The 18,491-nt window shown below is 39.5% G+C and overlaps 1 protein-coding gene across 3 annotated transcripts in view; it reads right to left on the reverse strand.

Moving 5' to 3' along the window:
* Window positions 1-18,491, reverse strand: part of GMDS (GDP-mannose 4,6-dehydratase) — a 428,741-nt gene that overhangs the window by 73,982 nt on the left and 336,268 nt on the right. For all 3 annotated transcript variants that reach the window (XM_068931997.1, XM_068931999.1, XM_068931998.1), the window contains 2 exons: window positions 10,377-10,495; window positions 1,151-1,247 (listed from right to left, as the gene is read on the reverse strand). In XM_068931997.1, the coding sequence (XP_068788098.1) occupies window positions 1,151-1,247; window positions 10,377-10,495 (216 nt within the window). The remainder of the gene's footprint in view (window positions 1-1,150; window positions 1,248-10,376; window positions 10,496-18,491) is intronic.

The following is an 18,491-nucleotide window of genomic DNA, read 5'->3' on the forward strand; positions in this document are numbered from 1 at the left end:
GCACAGAATGACAGACAGCCCTTAATGACTTCCTAGTGTTTGATTTTGATACTCAGGCCCAGCCCTCTTAAATAATTGCATAACATGAAAGCCTCTATTCCCCTCTGAATGTCCTCTTTAGAACTGATGCTCAATTTATACACACGCAGCTCCCCACTCCCACCCTGCAGTCTATGTCAAGACAAATGTGCTCTTGTCACACCTTGCTTGTAGCAGGAAGTTGAAGGCAGCACTTCTGAATGCCCAGACTGACAGCTGATGCTGTGTCAGCAGCCAGCGGGCGCTGGTATCACCCTCGCCAGGAGACGAGAACATCCTCTCTTGGGCACACCCGCCCTCAGCTAGCACAATTAGGACTATTGTTCTCTGGGTTCAGAAGCCAGGCTCTATCCTGTACCCACTCTGTGTGTTGCCACTATCCTGCCTAAGTTGTAGGTAGGATTTTTTTCTCTTCTAACCAGCTCAGTCAATCTGAGCATTAGTGGCCTGGTTTGACTGGCAGTTTGTGCTAGTTCAATACCTCCGACAGGCTTCACTGGCAGTCGAGATTCCTCGTGTGAATGAGCATTTACTAAGTGGGACCCTGAAAAACAACTGACAAAACAGCACACAAGCACACTCCTGACCTTTTAAAAGGGGTATTTTGTGATACCAAGAGTTACAAAGATCTAAGCTGAGCAGGGGATGCTCACTGGGTGGAGTCGGAACACTTTCACTCAGACATGGAAGGAGTTATTTTAAAAAGTAAGTATATTACAGTGCACACCTTCCTTCGCTTCCCTTCTCACAGTTGGAGCAGAAACGATCACACATTAATTTGATACCAAAAGGAACAACAAGCTGACCTGAATTCTGTTTCGTTTCCCCTGGGATGATGTTTCACATCCCTTACCCACCCAAAGACAGTGACCAAAGCAGAAAAATCGTCTCAGTGACAGAGCAAATCTGTTTCTCCTGATATGTTGCTGATAAGGGTGTTTTCGGGTAGCTGATTGCAAGGGGGCCAACAAGCAGGCTAATTTAGAGTTCTAAAAGCTGGCAACAGGAGAGCCATTAAGCCATTTTCACAGACTGCTGGCCAAATGCAGCAATTTATTGGCTGAGTGATTGGATTATTCCTTTGCAAAGCTAAGAGAGGGCATTTTCTTACCACTTCAGTTGGCCTGTAGTATTTGTGATTGACTGTCACATGAATCTTGCCAGTCTCCTTGCACCGTCCTACTTCACTTTCATTCTTCCCTTCCCACCTGTAAAGAAGATAAACATTTAATCAACCCATAATTACTTTAGTGCTCTGATCTTACCAACATTTGGCCTGCTTTCATTTACTTGAGGCTGGTGTCAATTCTCCCTGCAGGACAGTATAAACTCATTAGCTATAGGAACAAAGGCAGAGTTTAGACTTGAATGGAGCAACAATGGCTTTTGAAGTCTCTTTGTTTTGGTTTTTGATTCAGTGGAAGGTCTAGAACATAGGACTTCCAAATTAAACACATAATGCTAGGGGAAAATAGAACCTCCTGATTTCAGAATGTTTCATGTATCTTCAAATAAATAGGAAAATGAGGTTTTTCATTTGTGGATTGGTTCAAAGTTGTTTAAAATTGTTCTTAAAAATACTTTTAATTCTTGTATTTTGGCCAGTACTTTCAGGAACTCTTTAATCTGTTAATTTTATGGAAGTGAAGCTCTGTTTGAATAGCATTAAGCTGCATAATCTAATTTGTGCTTAACTAGAGAAAACAAAACAAAAACAGTTCTGGAGTTTTTAGCCCTAGCTCAACATAGCATTTCACATACATGTACCGTAAATGATACGTACTACCTGTGAACTTAAAGTCAGCTACTTTGCCTAAATTGGTTACATATGTGTTGAACAGTTTGCAATTTGCTGTAATTTGTGTGATCTGATTGTACCATGAACTATTTTGTTAGCAACTGTCCTGGTCTAAAATTTTGGGTCGAAACAAAACAGAAACGGCTTCATAGGTCACTGTCTCCAGCTTTAAAATGGTCAGATGTCAGCGTTGAGGACAATAACCCTTCTCAAAACAAATGTTTCAGCAGATATAAAAAATCTAATTCATTAAATATATAAAATCCAGAGTTATGATTGAAACTCTACTCCCTTCTTACTTTTTGCCTCTAAGTTTACCAAGAAGCTCTGAAATAGCTTGGCACAAAAGTGTAGTGATGAAATTCTCTGCTTTTTTAAGTTTAAGTAAAATCTATCTATTTTAAATCAGCGCTGTGATTTAGACTAGTTTGCTTCAGTCATCAGCAATAAAAGAAAAGTGCCCTTTGCTTCCCACTTACTAATCGTACTGGCATATTTTCAGTGTTGCCTGTTCTAGGGATTTTGTCACGTATTTGATTTTTTTCTTCCTTCCCCCCCCCCCCCCCCCAAGCTCCTAGAAGAATTTAATTCTGTGACAATCTCAGCCTTCATTTTTGAGTTTCTAGCCCTGAGGGCTACAGAGGAAAGTCTGAAAATGTGACCTCTGTGTCCCCCTGAAGGTTAAAACACTGAAAGGCAGAAGGAAATACCAAATACACATTACCACTAGTTTTCAAATGCCATGATTTTTTAAGCAAAACTCATGAGTTTTGGTGACTAGCAAAGTCTGTACGATGCTTGATACTGCGAACATTTTACATTGAAATAATTTCCAGCAGGTAATAGCTACATGGAAGTCAGCTGTAAATAAGGAATGCCATGATGCTAAAGATGATTAATATATTAACTTTTCTTTCTTCTTTGCAGTTTTTCTGTGTGAAGCCTCCACTGTAAAGTTTTCTCTCAGAAGCCAAAACTAACATTAGTCCCTCCCTTTAAAGGGCAGAGGGTAAAAATGTGCAGGACTCAAATGAGCTTAATAGAAAACTAACCGTCACCAGTAAAACAACAGGAAGTGCTTAGATCAGGAGACGTCAGTTGTTGCTGGAGGTCACTGAGCAGAGAACCCCATTTAACACCCAACAGTCTCCAGAAAGCTTGACAGAGCCAGTAAAGACTCACTTAATGTCGCTATCAAAGTTATATAACAATAGAAATAACTTAAGAAAACTCCACCCATTTTGTTCAGCCCAGTAATGTGAAAAGTTCACAAGAAAAAAAGTACTTCTCATTGTGAACAAAGTGGGAGACGCACTTGATAGCAGCACTTTTAATTACTCCTGCCACCTCTGCACTCACAGCTGGGGACACCATACTGCTGATAAAAGGGACTGCATTGGGGCCAACCAGGCACCAGGAACTAGACATCCATTTATCTAACCAACTCCTCCTTCCTTTGTCTTTTAACCACAAGGAAAAAAGGAAGAAGAAAAACAAAGAAACGTATTTACAAGCAACTTTCAGTCAGAATTGTTAATTGGAAAATGTGATGCCAAATTATCCTGAAGCATTAGCATGGTGGAAGAGACATTGGGAGTCCTCACAGTGTTGTGGTTTCAGATAGCTCCACCCAGGAGGGCTACTCAGCTTTCTGCTCCTTACGGCTGATGCCCAAATAGGCAAGAAAATAACCTAATGTAACTTGGAGGGAAAAAGCCTGAACCTCTGCTAAAATAACTCTGGCTAATCAGGGCTGGGCTAAATTCAAACAGGATGAGCAGTGAATCCTGCCCCTCACATACTGCTAGTGTCAGATCCTAGGGTTTTCAAGCACAGGACACCTGCTGCAGTGACGGGTTTGCTCTCAACACTGATGGCATTGGCCACACTGCAGAAGGCTCTGCACTCAGAGATCTAAAGATGCACAAGACGGGGCTGTCTACTACTGAGAAACCAGGCTTGATGCCCTCTGCATCCATGCTGTCTCACAGGGTACCTTGGTATTGGAGATAGGAGCTTTGTGAATACCTAAGGCAATAGTGTGATGGATACCACAACCACCACCAACCTCAGAAGCTTTCATAAAACTAACAAGTTGATCACATTTCAAAAGCATGTGTTGCTGTTTAATTGTTTAAAAGATTCTTCACTTCACAAACTTTTATAGTTTGCGTTTCCAGAGGAACGGGCTGCCTTTAATTTATAAGGCTAATTTCATGTCTGCAAGGACCCTGCAAGTCGCACTGATTATCAGCCACAGTGAACACTCCTTTTCCTCTTTGACTCTGAAACTTCCAATTCTCTTGCCTTTCCTATAGCCGTTCTCTAAGATGGTAAGCTTCAAGCTATAACAACATCCACAAGTATAGAGGATTTTCTGATGGTGAGGAGCTGGGGCACCCAGTAGGGTGTGAGGTGGGCAGGGAATGGCACAGGGGAGCTGGGCAGCTCATGGGTGGGGGGGAACAAATGATCCAAATGGCTTTAACTGAGTAGCAAACAAGGCAAAGCGCATATATTTTTGAAGTCACTAAGAAATCAACTAAAAATAAAACCTTTCACAAAAGCACAGATAAACTGAACAAGCATATTCATTTTGTCTCCTCACTTCATCTTTACCTGGAGGCAGAACTGATGCCGTTTTACAAAATATTAAAAAAACCACCAGCAGCTAAAGCCCCCAACCTCCTCATGGGAAATAAAACTATCATATACACCTTTCAAATCAAATACATGCCAATGGAAAAACTTTTCACATTCGAAAACCAACAATAATTTACTTTAAAATTTTAGGAAAATTTTTCTTATCTTTAATAGCTGATAGAAGACATCATTTGTGTGGGCTTTTCTGATTTGTGGCTTAACTAATTGTCATTTACATATACAATTAGCCAAAGCACTGCATTTGTTCTGATGCTTTATAAACAGCAAAACTGATGCCGTACAAGAGATCATTGACGTCTGCTGCAAGCAATCTCTCACAGGGAAATTTTAAATATGACTCTTCATATGTTCCTTGGCTACCAACTCAAACTCTGATTCAACAAAGCATCCAAGGACGTAGGTGTTGTTTAACTGCTGTCCTGTGCTTAAACCTAAGGTATAAGTACGCTACCATGCTACCATGCAGAGTCAGGTCTTCAGTGTTCATTCACTGAAGGAATGTGATTAAATCATTTAAGGTTGTTGGCATTAAACTCCCAGCATTGCAAAGCACAGGTTTCAAAAATCTAAATTGTGACTCCCCATGTTAAAAGAAAGATTCCGTACTAGGTCCCCCTCTTTTTCTAGTTTCTTTTTTTTCCATCCATTGGGAACCTTTTCAAGCTCTTCTCTCTGCCTTATTTTAAACTGTGAGAGTTGGTGATAATGTTTCCTTTTAAGAGGGTTTTGTTCAGAAGAATACATTTTGCCAAAGAATAATAATGCTTCTGTGAAGATGAAAATATTCTGAACGAAAATTTTCAGTTTCAAATAAGTTTCATTACTGTCAACTCAAAAAAATTAATAATATCTAAAAAGATGCTTTGACATTTTCAGAATGAAAAGATTTTTTTTTCTGAATGGCTTTTACAATTCTTTTAAAGTCTTGTTTTTAAAGGATGTTAAAAAAGAAACAAAACATTCTAACTGACTTGAAATAAAATATTTTTTCAAATGCATTTGTGAGAATTTTTTCATGCCATCTTGGGAAAAAACTGTGGAATTTCCCACAAAACATCACATGTAGTTCTCACTCAGCCTTCCTATAGAGGAAACTCTCACACCTCTTACAATGTATGGAATCAGATAATTAAATTGTTACAGCCTTCAAACCTTACTGTGAGTTCTGAAACTGCTATTAGGTCTGCCAACAGATTAAAAACTCATATCAACAAGAAAGTAAAACAGTCTGTTCAGCTTGAAGAGTTAATCCTCTAGCTGAGGTGGGTTAAATGCCTCCCCAAAGGTGTACTCTACAGTGAGAACAAGAATAAAAGCGGTGCAGTCCTAAGTGAGCACTGCTGCTTGTGTGGGTTCACCCAAGGAAGCTTCTCCACTGATGCAGCTGGGTTCTTTCCAACTATCACTCTTTAAAATGTCTCTAATTTATGTATGAGGTTCTGTTCCCTTCCTCGTGATCTGCAAGCTTGTGATTTTCCCGCACTGTTAAGCACCACAGACAGTCCCTGGCCAGGCAGCAGTTTCCTGTGGGCAGCAGCCAGACCTGAAACCAGAGGCTGCTGGTGAAGACGCTGGATGGCTCTTCGTCTCCTTCCTCACACCACTATCATCAATGTCTCATTGGCTTTGTGTTTATAGCAATCCTTCACAACTCCTGTGTGTTTCTGTATCGTAACCTTCCATTTTAAAGTAGAAAGACAACATAAAGCAAAATAAAAGAACCCTTCTCTCTCAGTTCAATCTCAGCTCAACTTTCCATGTCACTGCAGAGGCAACTGCTCCAGTTCTGCCAGTAGCTCATCTCATTAGACCTCACAGTTGATCTGAAAACTTCTCCTTTTTAGGGTGATCTTTTTCAGACCAACTGGTATGTTAGTTACAGTAAAATTTGCACTGTAGAGACTGGAGTAAAATATTCATTTTTCCTGAATTAATTTTAATCCTAGAAGCAATGAATATTTCTGTAACAAACGTGCACGTATTTTTATATTAATAAAAAATACAATAAACCTTTCCACTGCTGGAACAGTTTTTTTTTCTTGTTTTATTTTTCCCCCATTTGCAGACAGCAGTCTTTGTAGCAGTCTGCAAAAGAACTCTGAATGCTGTAGTGGTTTCAGGCTATCTTTGCAATCCTGTTCTAATTTAATAAGATTAATGCCAGAAAATTAGTCAAGACAAGCGTTTGCCTGTTTCGTTTACCCTGCTGTAGTTCAAATTATAGGCGGGAAGTGTTTCCCCCAAGTATTACTTAATTAGTAGTAAGTAGAAGGGAAAGCAAAAGAAAAAAAAGTGTAATACTTACAGGGGGAAAATATTTGTAGCTCAGAGGCTTTCCTGTTAGTACAAAGGACTGAATTTGAATGATTCAGAGGATTATATATTTAATTTCAAATTTCTCCCTTGCAAATAAAAGGGTTAAATGAAAAAAATACAATATAGATAAACTCCTGTGTACACTTTACAGTCAATTTCAGAGAAAGAATACATCAGTCTTACTGCAGCTGTACGTGTCATTATTTACAAAAGCATATTAAAGTTTGTCTCTCATATTTTGGCTAGAAAATATACTCCCAACATGTGGTAATGACTGGCTATAACAGAGTAGTATGTTATTTTTTTGGAAAGACCATTTAGGTTTAGTTGTACAGTTAACGGCATGTGTTATGAAGACAAAAAACTGTTAAAAATTATACTTGTAGTTTGTTGTGAGGTAGCCAGAATTGCTTTTCTGCCTGTTCTCTACTGCAATATCAAGATGTGAAGGCTGAGATTTTGTTCCCTTTGCAATTTTCCCTGCCAAAGCACAAACTGGGGATGGTGAAGCACCGCTGCACCCTTGCCCTGCGTTCTCAGGTGTGCTACGAGCCCTTTCAGTTCCCTCCACATCCCCTTCTGGCCATCTCCTCTGCCCTTCCACTGATTTTGAATGGTGCACTGCACAGCAGTATGGGGAAGCTGTGCTGCCACTTACAGCAGCAGGAAGGGCACCTGGACATTTCCCAGATAAGCTTTTGGGACTGTGAAATTTCATAATACCTGGGGAAAAAAAAGCAACCAAGCTTTCAGGGAGAGAGAAAGAAAACAGCCTTCCTTGCAAGATCCCATTTAAAAATCATTGCATCAGAATGGATCACTAGGTGCCTCATAAATTTCCAAGCAGCAGATCAATGGGACTCACCAGCCGGGTCCCACAACACTAAAGGGGAGGATTTTACTGCCAGGCTACTCCCTGAAGAAGATATATTCAAACTGAAGGAGGTGGGAGTAGAAAGCCCTGGGGGTTTCAAAGAATGTGAGAGGTTACCAGCCATCCGGCCAAGAAGACAGCAAGGGTAGAGAGTGTGCGTGTGTGTGTGTGTGCGTGTGTGTGTGCGTGCGTGTGTGTGTGTGTGTGCGTGCGTGTGTGTGTGTGTATGCGTGCGTTTGTGTGTGTGTGTGCATGTGTCTTTGTGTCTGTTCTGGAAAAGCACAGGCTGGGCTGACATCTAGAAAAGTTATGGGGATTCTTAACACACCTTTCTCGATCCCCCCCAGAATTCTAAATCTCACGCACTTTGAAAGATGAGTGATGGCTCCAGGATGAGCAGAGGATCAGTTTTTATGCTAACCCCACCCACAGAGCAGGGAGAAGGAATTTGGCTGGATTATTTCTAAAATGATCAGAATTGCATTCCTCTCAAAATGATCAGCAACAAAATTGTCACTAGCACCTAAAATGTCACCTCAGTACCCATATGCACAGGTATTTACATATTACTCATGATTGGCTTAAGGATGTAGTTAATATATCATATACAGTGAAAAAATATTTCAAAAGAACCAAGGAGATTAGCAACCCAAACCCTGTTTCTAAAAGTGATTTAGACACTTAAGCTGCTAAAAATCCATGGCAGTGATATAGACTATTATATCTTTTTTGAAAATTACTTTGATTGATTAATTAGAAAGGTAAATATGCCTTTGTGCACATAAAATAGCTGCCCTATTTTATCAGTTGAAGTAATACTGTTAGAATTTCCCAGGAGTGAAACCTATAATTCAGTGACTTAATCTAAACAGGGAACGCAATAATCACCAACCTGAATGATGTGCAGTCCATTATATGAAACCATTCTGTCATATGTGACACAAAATCCTGTGTATTAGGACCAATTAAATCTAAAATAAGTCTTTAATATCTTCTATATAACAGAAGCTCTTCCTAAAAGTACTTTCACATGCTTTTGAGTAATCCTTGTTCTTTGCTTTTGGTTTTCTAGAGGGTTAATTTTGCTTTCTGGACAATACATGCTTATTTATCAGTCTTGGGAAATGGAGACTTCTTAGGCTAATAACAAAGAAAGAAGCTTAATTCTAAACTAGTGGATAAATTTACTGACATCAAATGAAACTATGAATGATGGGAACATCTGCACATCACAACATTTGTGTAGGTACTGACCTACACATGTCAATTTCTAATTTTAGGTAACCAAATTTAAAAAAAAAGTTGTTCACCAAATATTCATTTTTCCTTTTGAAAAGTAACACTGGGTGGGGCAAAAAAAGTTCTCAATATGAGAAGAATTCTCACTTGTATGGAACAAGCACCTCTACAACATGTAATTCTGTTTTGCCATCATTGTAACAGAGTCTTTATTCATTTCATCTCAGATTAATATAGCTCCCACTACCCCCTGCCCCTTTACCCTGTCAACTCTCACTGCTGTTAAGGCATACTGAGCAATGTGTGATCAAACAGGGACATCTCAGTGTCAAGAGATGCTAAAAATATGGAGGGAAACATATTCCCAGAATGGAGCTTTTGGGCTAGAAATTCTCTTTAAACAGTCTCTCCCTCCCTCTATCAGATTTTTTTTTCTGAATGTTGATGCCAAAAATTGAAACCAGACTAAAAACTCATTGAGGAGAAAATGTTATTACCTCCTCAGTCACCCACTGACTGTTCAAATAATATTGTATATATCTCTGCACTTCTGCATATTTATTGAATTTGTCAAGTTTTTGTTCCCAAGTAAAACTTATTGGTCTTGTCAAAAGTTCACCAGCTGCACAAGTGACTTTGATGGCCTGAGGAACAGCCCTGGCGCTAGCGTCATGGAAGAGCCTGTGGCTTTCCTCTCCCTTTTCCAGCTGAGATTGGTATGTTGATGCATGGGGCCCAGAGAAGATACAGAAGGAGGGAAATTGAAAAAATAATAAACAATAAAAATATAAATTACGGAAAGCGCTCACCAAGCCATCCTGGTTTTATTATATGGCCTTGAGAAGGAATTTTGTATTTTCAATCAAACTATGTGGAATATGCATTGTAAACATTCTGCACCCACTGGTCAACATTTTTATGGCTTGGTAGGACAAGAGCTAATAGGAATGTAGAGTGAGTTGCCACATAGTCCTTGTGGTGTGGATGATGGGCTGTCATGTGGAAAAGAACAGGAGTGGCAGGTGTCATCTCTTTGGGTAGCAAAGGATAGGAGGGAAACTGAGGGGATATCCTGGATTTGGGGACCAGTAAGACAGAGATTAGGGCATGAAACACCTTTTGCAGCAGGCTGATAAACAGCAGCCTAGTACTAATATTTTTGAAGCGGCTTCTGTCCCCCAAGACAGGGAGCGAATGAGAGAACAGAGAAGACTTGGAAGCAAAACCTAAGATCTACCCTCCTACTTTTTTTTTTTCTTATAGTGTGGAGAACAGCAGCGGACTTACCCCCTGCGGCAGTCATTTATGCCCAGAAGGCCACATGTTACAAAATTATAAAGCAAAGAGTAAAAAAAAAGGATGTAGAGAAACAATGCTCTGTAACACAGCAATCATTGCAGGTTATAAATGTTCAACCTGTGGCTATTATCTCATGTTCATACTTACACAATGGTTTTCCCAATGTGCCTAAATGACTTCTCCACAAATTCACGGACGCTATGGACCTCCCCAGTGGCTATGACAAAGTCTTCTGGCTCATCTGTTTGCAACATCAGCCACATAGCCTGTGGAAAGACAAACAAAGCCAGATTCAGTGCATATGTAAGTGGTCTCTTTGGTACATGATATTATATTACTGCATTTTTGATTTGGAGATAACTACACACACACCAAGCTAGGGAAATTAGCACTTTCCTAATGTGATGGCTATTAACCAGTTCAGTGCAACTCTGAAAAGAGTTAAATCATTTCTTATTATGGAAAACAATCCTATACTTGACTTTCATTTTTGTTTACAGCAGGGGTTTCTGTAGGACAGACTTTAAAATGTTTACTTTTGAACACAGGCTTGGTCTAGCACACAGGAGTATGGATTCACTTAAAACATTACGTGTATTGACAAAGTCAAGGGGAAGAGAACAAATTATTATAATCCTTCCATCCAAAGTGCTCTTGACTGTCATAGAAAAATCCCAAACACTTTGACACCATCAGAAAATAGGGTTTCTTTTGACGCTTACTTCTGTCATGTTTGTTTTGGCTAAATTGAGATATTAATTAAGAATAAGTAATAAAATATGTAACAAAGAATAGTCAATAGTGTATCTGACCAAATTCTTCTGTTTTTCCTGCTAAGGATGTACTGAATATCACACAGCAAAGCCCTCTAGTAGAAACTTTCTCTTTTGATACAGTAACACAGAAATACAAATCTTTTCGACACAGGAACAGAGAAACACTGATAGAAAAGTGAGGCACCCATTAGTATTTCTCCTTCAGAAAATTATTTGCACAGTGACAAAAATCACAACTGGTTCTGAAGCACAACCTCATGAGATTATCAGCATTTTTGCATTTCAGGGGAGCCTGTTTACTTCCCAAAGCAATGCCTTTCAGAGTCCCCTCCCACAAAGAGAGAATGATGGATGAGTACCATCACAGAGGGCTAGCTGGCTCAATTGGCAGGAAAGCAGATGGGAAAAAAGGCACAGAACAACACATGTGACTTGTCTGAGGTATCACGGCAGGTACCTTTCAGTAACAAAGAATTTCAGTCTGCTGATGTGTAAACCACTGCTCTGGCCACTAGACTACTGTACTGCCTCGGAATTGTTGGTGGACAAAGTAGTTATTGCTTTAGATCCATCAAAATGATGTAAACACTTCATTTCCTTTGGAAAAGAAGAGGGCAATACCTGTATGGCATGCTCCTCATTTAATAAATAATCAGAAAAGGAAAACAAAATAATTCAACTTTCTCTCCATATGCTAAAAGGAACTGCCACCTTCTCCCAGTGTAATCCACAATGCTATTTGCATTGACCTCTTCACATCAGCTTTAAAGAAAACAACTTTAGTAGGTCCCTTGATAACAGCGGATACTCTGCAAATCAGATTAATAAAAGCTTTGGGACAGCTCAGTTTCTTTTGGTAAATACCACCTGAAATGTTCAATTTTTTTCTCCCCCCTCTTCTTAATAAATCAGTGTCCAGCATAGCAAGGAGATACATTCCACTTAAATGGTTCTATCTGCAAGCCATTTTTCTTCCTAGTTATTATTTCATGCGTCTTCCAAAGTTTTGACAAGATTTTATTAACATGTTCCTTTTGAACCTTTTTGCATCTTGAACGTGCATGGAAGGCTGAGTTTTGGACAACTGCTGCGTAAGTCCTTGACATTAATTGTGCTTTAGGGATATGACCTGCTGGGCAGGACAATGGCAGCAACTTTATTTTTCCTTTCCAAGGGCTGAGCGTCCTAGCCAATGACGCAGAAATAACCGACTGGCCGATGAAACTCCTCTTGTGGGGAGGAGATGTCTTAATTTCTCTGTCTCATGTTAGCTTTCTTGGAACATTGGGGTTCCCCTGCTGATTTGAGAGGTCATGCTAAATCACCAATTCCTGCTTCTTCATGACTGGACAAACTGGTACGATTCACAGCAGCAGCAACTTCACAGAAAGGTAAAAGGGATTTTAAAAATAAGTAATTGACAGGTGTGCTTGTAGCCTAGTCACGGATTTCACAGGCCTTCAGCTTACCTTAAGCAGCCCATCTGAAAACAACAAGCTGCCTTCTATGAGAAGGCACTATCTGAGTGGATAAGGGTTTTAAGGATTAGACAGTTGGTCAGTCACAGCCAAAATTTAGAGTGGTTCTCCTCCTGACTGTAGTGGGTGTTTTCTGTGTGTAGTGAATTCAAGGTCTGGCCTGTGGTACTTTGTCTGAAATGCACACAGCAAGCTTGACAAAGCTGTAACAGCCAAATCTCATTTACTAGTAAAAATAATAATAATAAAAAAAGCCACCTAGCTTGACCTAATATGCTACATTAGCATAAGGACCTGCTATTTACTTCACATTTTTGTAAAGTAGCATTAATGTATCTAAGTAAAAGCAGGATCAGGCTTATGATGCTTTTCTGGCATCCTTCCACTTTTAAACACCTCAGTATTGTAATTCATTGGACACAATTTTAGTACAGCTTCTTACACTGAGACATTAAGGAATCCAATGAGTACTTCAAATATCTATAAATTAATTTTGTGCATTAATATAGAATTTGGAACTTCCTTGCCTGCTATTATAAAATATACACTGCAGTGAAGGAGGCAGCTACAAAATACTAGCAACAAAAAAACCGGCTCTTCACAATCCATCCCACCAGCTTTTATGCATTTGGATTTATCACCTCTCTTCCACCATTTCAAAGAACAGGCAATCACCTTCTTAGACGTACTGCTTAAACTGTAATAAATTTCTGCAGGGTCAGCTTAGCAATGATCAAAAACCACAGATACAGTTGCTAAAAGCAATTTTTGCCTCAACTCCTACCAGGAAAGAATGTTTATATTAATGATTACTTGAGAATCTCTCACTGTTGGTTTTTCTGCCATTCACAACTGTTGGCATTTACAGTTACCCCAGTCAAATCAGGTAGGAAAAAATGGACATGTTAATAATTACAAACAAAGTAATTGATAGTTCTGTTTCACTTTGAGGAAGGCAACCAAACACTGTTATTTTGAATGAGTCTGCATGAATATTCTGTGAAAGAATTAAACGCAAGCCAGACGACAGACAAATTTTGAATAAACTCTGCATTCAAATGTTCATTTCCACAGGTACAGCCCGTGTAACCAATCAGAAATCTGCCTACTAGTAGCAGCTATATGCTTTCCCTACAGTAAGTGCCAGGAATGTGCCTTTTTCTGCCCCCATCAGACTATTAAAGGCCCTTGACCTATCAATTTCTAGGCATTTCCTTTAAGAGTTCATATCGTACCAGACTGCAGGCTGAGAATGAGAGGAAAAGGGGAGATACAGCTCCAGGTTTATTTGTCATTACTGAATGGCTTACTGGTTTTAACAGAGGGGAAAAGCTTTGTTTAAATTTCCACTGAAAGTAATTAATGGTTATTGACTGGTAAATGAAGAACAGGTGACACTCCGAATTAGAAGATAAATGATCTCATGTTCTAGCGTGATAATGGGTTAGTAATTGCTACAAAGCCTCAGCCTAGTGCGTCCCATCATAATGCTAGATCATGTCCAGAACACAAAGGCCTCTGTGTGAGAGGTATTCAGCCGTTCACCTCCTTATACAGCTGCAGAGTGATTTGGTCCATTTATTCTCTGATGGACTGCACAACTGAGGCAAAAGTTCACCCATTCTCACCTTCCTGTTCACATGCTGAACCACATGACCCATGACATGGCTGAACTGTGATAAAAACACTGCCCAGCTTTGGCTCTCGGCTATCTTTTAACCATCACAAGGTCATATATTTTAGGAATTTTTGTGGCACAGGAAAGGAGAAGCTTATATTCTTATATTTTTAAATCTCATATTTCTTTGTAAAAACTTTTCTGGATGGGCTGACTGCAAGTCAAGGACTTCTGCTCATTTCTGCCACTCTTCCCTTAATTTTTACCTTGATTTAGTTAACAAAATGTAGATGGATGCGGAAAAAGAGGAGAAATCTATTATGGAAACATTTCAGACTTCAGCTATCTCAAAATAAGACTGTTCCTTTAATGGCAAGTGTAACAAAGCATATTTTTCATATCTGAACTCTTTTTGCTCTGGTCTAGTGACTCACAAAGTCTAAAGGCAATACTATGTCATTTACATTTAAAGACAGAAGAAACCTAACCAGAGAGAGATATGTAGCAAGTCTAGCAAATGGACACACTTTTATGATTATGTGGACTAGGATATCTATTCTGCATGCCTGAACCACAGCTTCTGCCAAAATCTTTTCTCTTTCATCTTTCTCTCTTCCCTTTTCTGTGTATAAAACCCTGCCAGCAGTAAGCACCAACTTCAAGCAACATATTCAAAACATGAACAAGTCTTCTCTCTGCCCCAAATTCTTAGCTTACATAGCTGTTCACACCTGGGTTAGCGAAGAAGAAAACCCAAACTGGATAACATAAGCCCCTTATAGACTCATTCTGTGCATGCCGCTTCTGTTATGGTTGTGATACATGTGCTTGACTTGAGCATCTGGAGTATGTTGTAGCTGTGTTTCACCATTAACTTCCAGTCCAGCATCCCAGTGAGAAAGCATTTATTAACTGGGCTATCATCCATGGATAACAAAGACGAGGTTATGTTTAACTCTATTTATTTGATTCTTTCCTTTCACTGCCCACTCTAGCACTGTATATTGTTAAAATGGGCCCTTAATCAGGTATCTGCCTACTTAAGAGAAGAAGGAGATACAAGTCCGACTTTCAGAGACTTTAAAGTACGGCCGATGATTTCTGCTCTAGAAATAAAAGTTGATTTTTCTAAAGAATCAATAAAGCCTTTTCTTATGTCTTATCTGATGCCAGACCCTAAACAGAGATGGCTGAACAAAGACAATGTGATAAATGTAAAATATTCCCGATGCCCTCCACTGCTATAGAGCACTTTTACTCCAACTCCTATAATGTCAAAAAAAAGCTTCCATACATATTTCTAAGTATTATGCAAAGAACTTCTGAACTCTTTGTATTTGTCACGCACACACACACAATCAAATCAAATCAGTAACGTTTACTTTAGGAGAAGGAACAGATAGCTGTAGCCTTATGCAGGGTGCATTGTCCATGTGTTTCAAAGACAAAGAAGCAGAGACTGGTGAATGTCTAGCTCTACTTACTTATCACTTGCGGAGGGCATGGGTTACCTCAAGGCTGTCAACAATTAGGGAGCAATTTCTAAGTCAGAAAACATTACCACCCAGAAAGACCCAAAAGTACATTATTACCATTTATAGAAATTATGTCTTTACAGTATTCCATACTCTATTGTCTAGAAGTGGGCAGAAGAATTCAGTGGGTTGGACATGGTACTCTCTAGTGATCCCAAACCTAGCTATCCTGCTGGGGGTGACCACTGAGAAGGAGAATCGAGCAGTTTGGGCCAAAGCATGATGAGCCTTTACACGGATGTGGCAGCAAGGAGAGCACACAGGCGAGCACAAAGGCCTGGCGTGACTGCTGTTCCTGCATGCATCATGAGGGACTATTCCCTTTGTACCACAAAAGACAGGGCTATTGTATCATCTCCCTCTCTGCATTGTCCCAACTCAATGGCACTGGCATGGAGCGAAATTGCTCCACATCTTCTGCACTGTGCGATGTGAGCAGATTTCATGCCCACACACTTCCTGCCTGCCTGGATGTGAAGCAGTTCCAGATGCCATTGCCTGGCCCTTCCTGACACAACACAGCTGACTGGCTGTGGTTTCTGAAGCTGCTACAGAAATGACCACAATTGATCGTGCCTTAGAAAAGTGAGACTGGGAACACTGGCTGAGAGCTCTGAACCCAAACTGACTTCTAGTTTGTCTACTTGTTTACTTATGGAGGGGCAGAGAAGGAAGAGGAGGTGCTATGCTGGCTGACTTACCTCCATCTGATTGACTTCTGCAACTGTTAAAAGGGTAGGTGTGTACTGGGTGTACCCAGTAGGCAAGAGTGCGTTACATAAGGAGATTATACAAAGAGACAGTGATACAAACACAAAATACATGACAAAGCAAAAAAAAATCTCCTTACCCATGTTCTGTACACAATATGGGCATAGCACACATGGCTGACAAATACTAACGAAGCTCGAGCAGCAGCAGAATAAGCCTTGCGATCAGAGTGAAGCATACGCTGCTTCTGCCTGGATGCCAACATAAAACCATTGGGCATGATCCTATGCTCCTTACCACAGTGGGAGTTCAGGCTAGGTAATGACTATTGCATTAGTACTTGTTTCTGACAATGTTATAAGACAAGGCAGATACAGCAGGGAGATTCTTGCCAGCGAAAACCACAGGGATGTACTGCCAGGCCCTCTGATACTCCCAAGGAGCCAGTGACAGCAGGAATATTGGAGTATACATAATCAGTGTATTCCTATGTTCTTTTTCCTGATATAAAACCCCTTTTGTTTAGTTAATCAAAAAAGAAAGGTACACACCCAATAAGCAAGCACCTTACTACATGGTTACAGTTTGTATTTGAAAGACATACTAAAGTTCTTAAATGGAGGCCAATGTCTATCATTGCAACAAGGCTGAGACGCTTTTCATCAGCTCAACACTCTCTGAAAACCTATGGCAAGAGAAGTAGTGTCCGTGAAGTGCAGGACACATGCCTCCTCCTCTTCCCTGGAGAGTAATCATCCTGTTTTCTCAGATCACCAGTAATCATGGTGTCAGGGCAGGATAACAGTGCAGCTCAGAGAATCTCCATTCATGAAAAAGCCTTCCTGAATACCATTTAAGTATCTATCAGATTTCATCAGCTTAGATGCATTTTGATATGCTTCTTCCTTAACCATTGAACATAAAGAATCCAATGTCTCTTTACAAAGCTTTGCTTTAGCGTTGTCCTTTCTACTCACTAACAGGAGACACTGAGTGCTCATGACATTGCAGCTGCTTCCATTCAGAAGAGCAGTGTTTGCAAGGCAAAGAAAGTTGTATCACTAATAGAAAAGATAAAAAATGGGAACAAAGTCAAGATGAAAATATTTTCCTCTGAGAGGAAAACCACATTATTTGAGAAGAACAATAGGAAATTTACATTAAGAATCCTAAGAGAGTAAACAAACAGCATCAACAAAAATCACTTTCACTGACACCTACTAGAAGTCTCCTAGGATATAGTAAGAAAATATCACAAGTCATTTGATAAACCTTCTCACAGATTTTCAAAGTTACAGATGATAAATCGCCACAGAAGCAGTTTGAAGTGTGCTTGGTGATTTAGTCAAATTGTATAGTTTGCTGTAGATGTGAACTTGCTCAGAGTTGTATTATGTTCACTTCCGTAATTTTTCTTAAGTTAAAAGGTTATAGCTGATATATTGGAGGATAATAATACAGCAACTATAAAGTTACTAAGATAATAAAATACCTGATAATCTCTGTGGAGCATCTTGAACGAAAACAATATCAATGTCTTCAGAAACAAAAGCCCTCTCACATCAGTAGGAAATACTAGGAAATACTGTGTAACTTTTCTCGTGTAAGCAGATAGCCCAATTGTTTTACAGTTCTCGATGAGAACTCATGAAATGTTAGTAGGCAATTTTATTAATAAAAACCACAAGCATTATAATCCAGATAAACTTTAAAGGTCAAGTTCTAAATAACCTTCCCTGTTAATGCAACATGATGTTTTTCACATACACCTCAGGTGAATACACAATGTTCTCATTGTGTTATCAGAAACGAAATTACTGCTGTCTGCCTTTTTTTTTTTTTTGGTTGTGTCACTCAGTGTCAAAATATTGTTCTTTCAATACATGGAAGCATTTGTATACAGTTTTATAACTGATCTTCAGTTGTTGGCTGGAGGCAAAAAGAAACAGTATAGCTGCTTGTTGGGAAACCTCTGCAACAATGAAAATTAATATAGTCTTTTTTTCCTGCCAAAAAATTTTGAACAGATTTTTAGGTCCACAATGGTTTGTTTATTCTCCAAATGGTAAAATTGAAAGTGACATGCATGACACAAAGTAATTTAAATGAAAAGATACAGAAAGGATGCATATAGACTCTGTTTC

The sequence above is a fragment of the Struthio camelus genome, chromosome 2, assembly GCF_040807025.1.
Source record: "Struthio camelus isolate bStrCam1 chromosome 2, bStrCam1.hap1, whole genome shotgun sequence".
Taxonomy (NCBI): domain Eukaryota; kingdom Metazoa; phylum Chordata; class Aves; order Struthioniformes; family Struthionidae; genus Struthio; species Struthio camelus.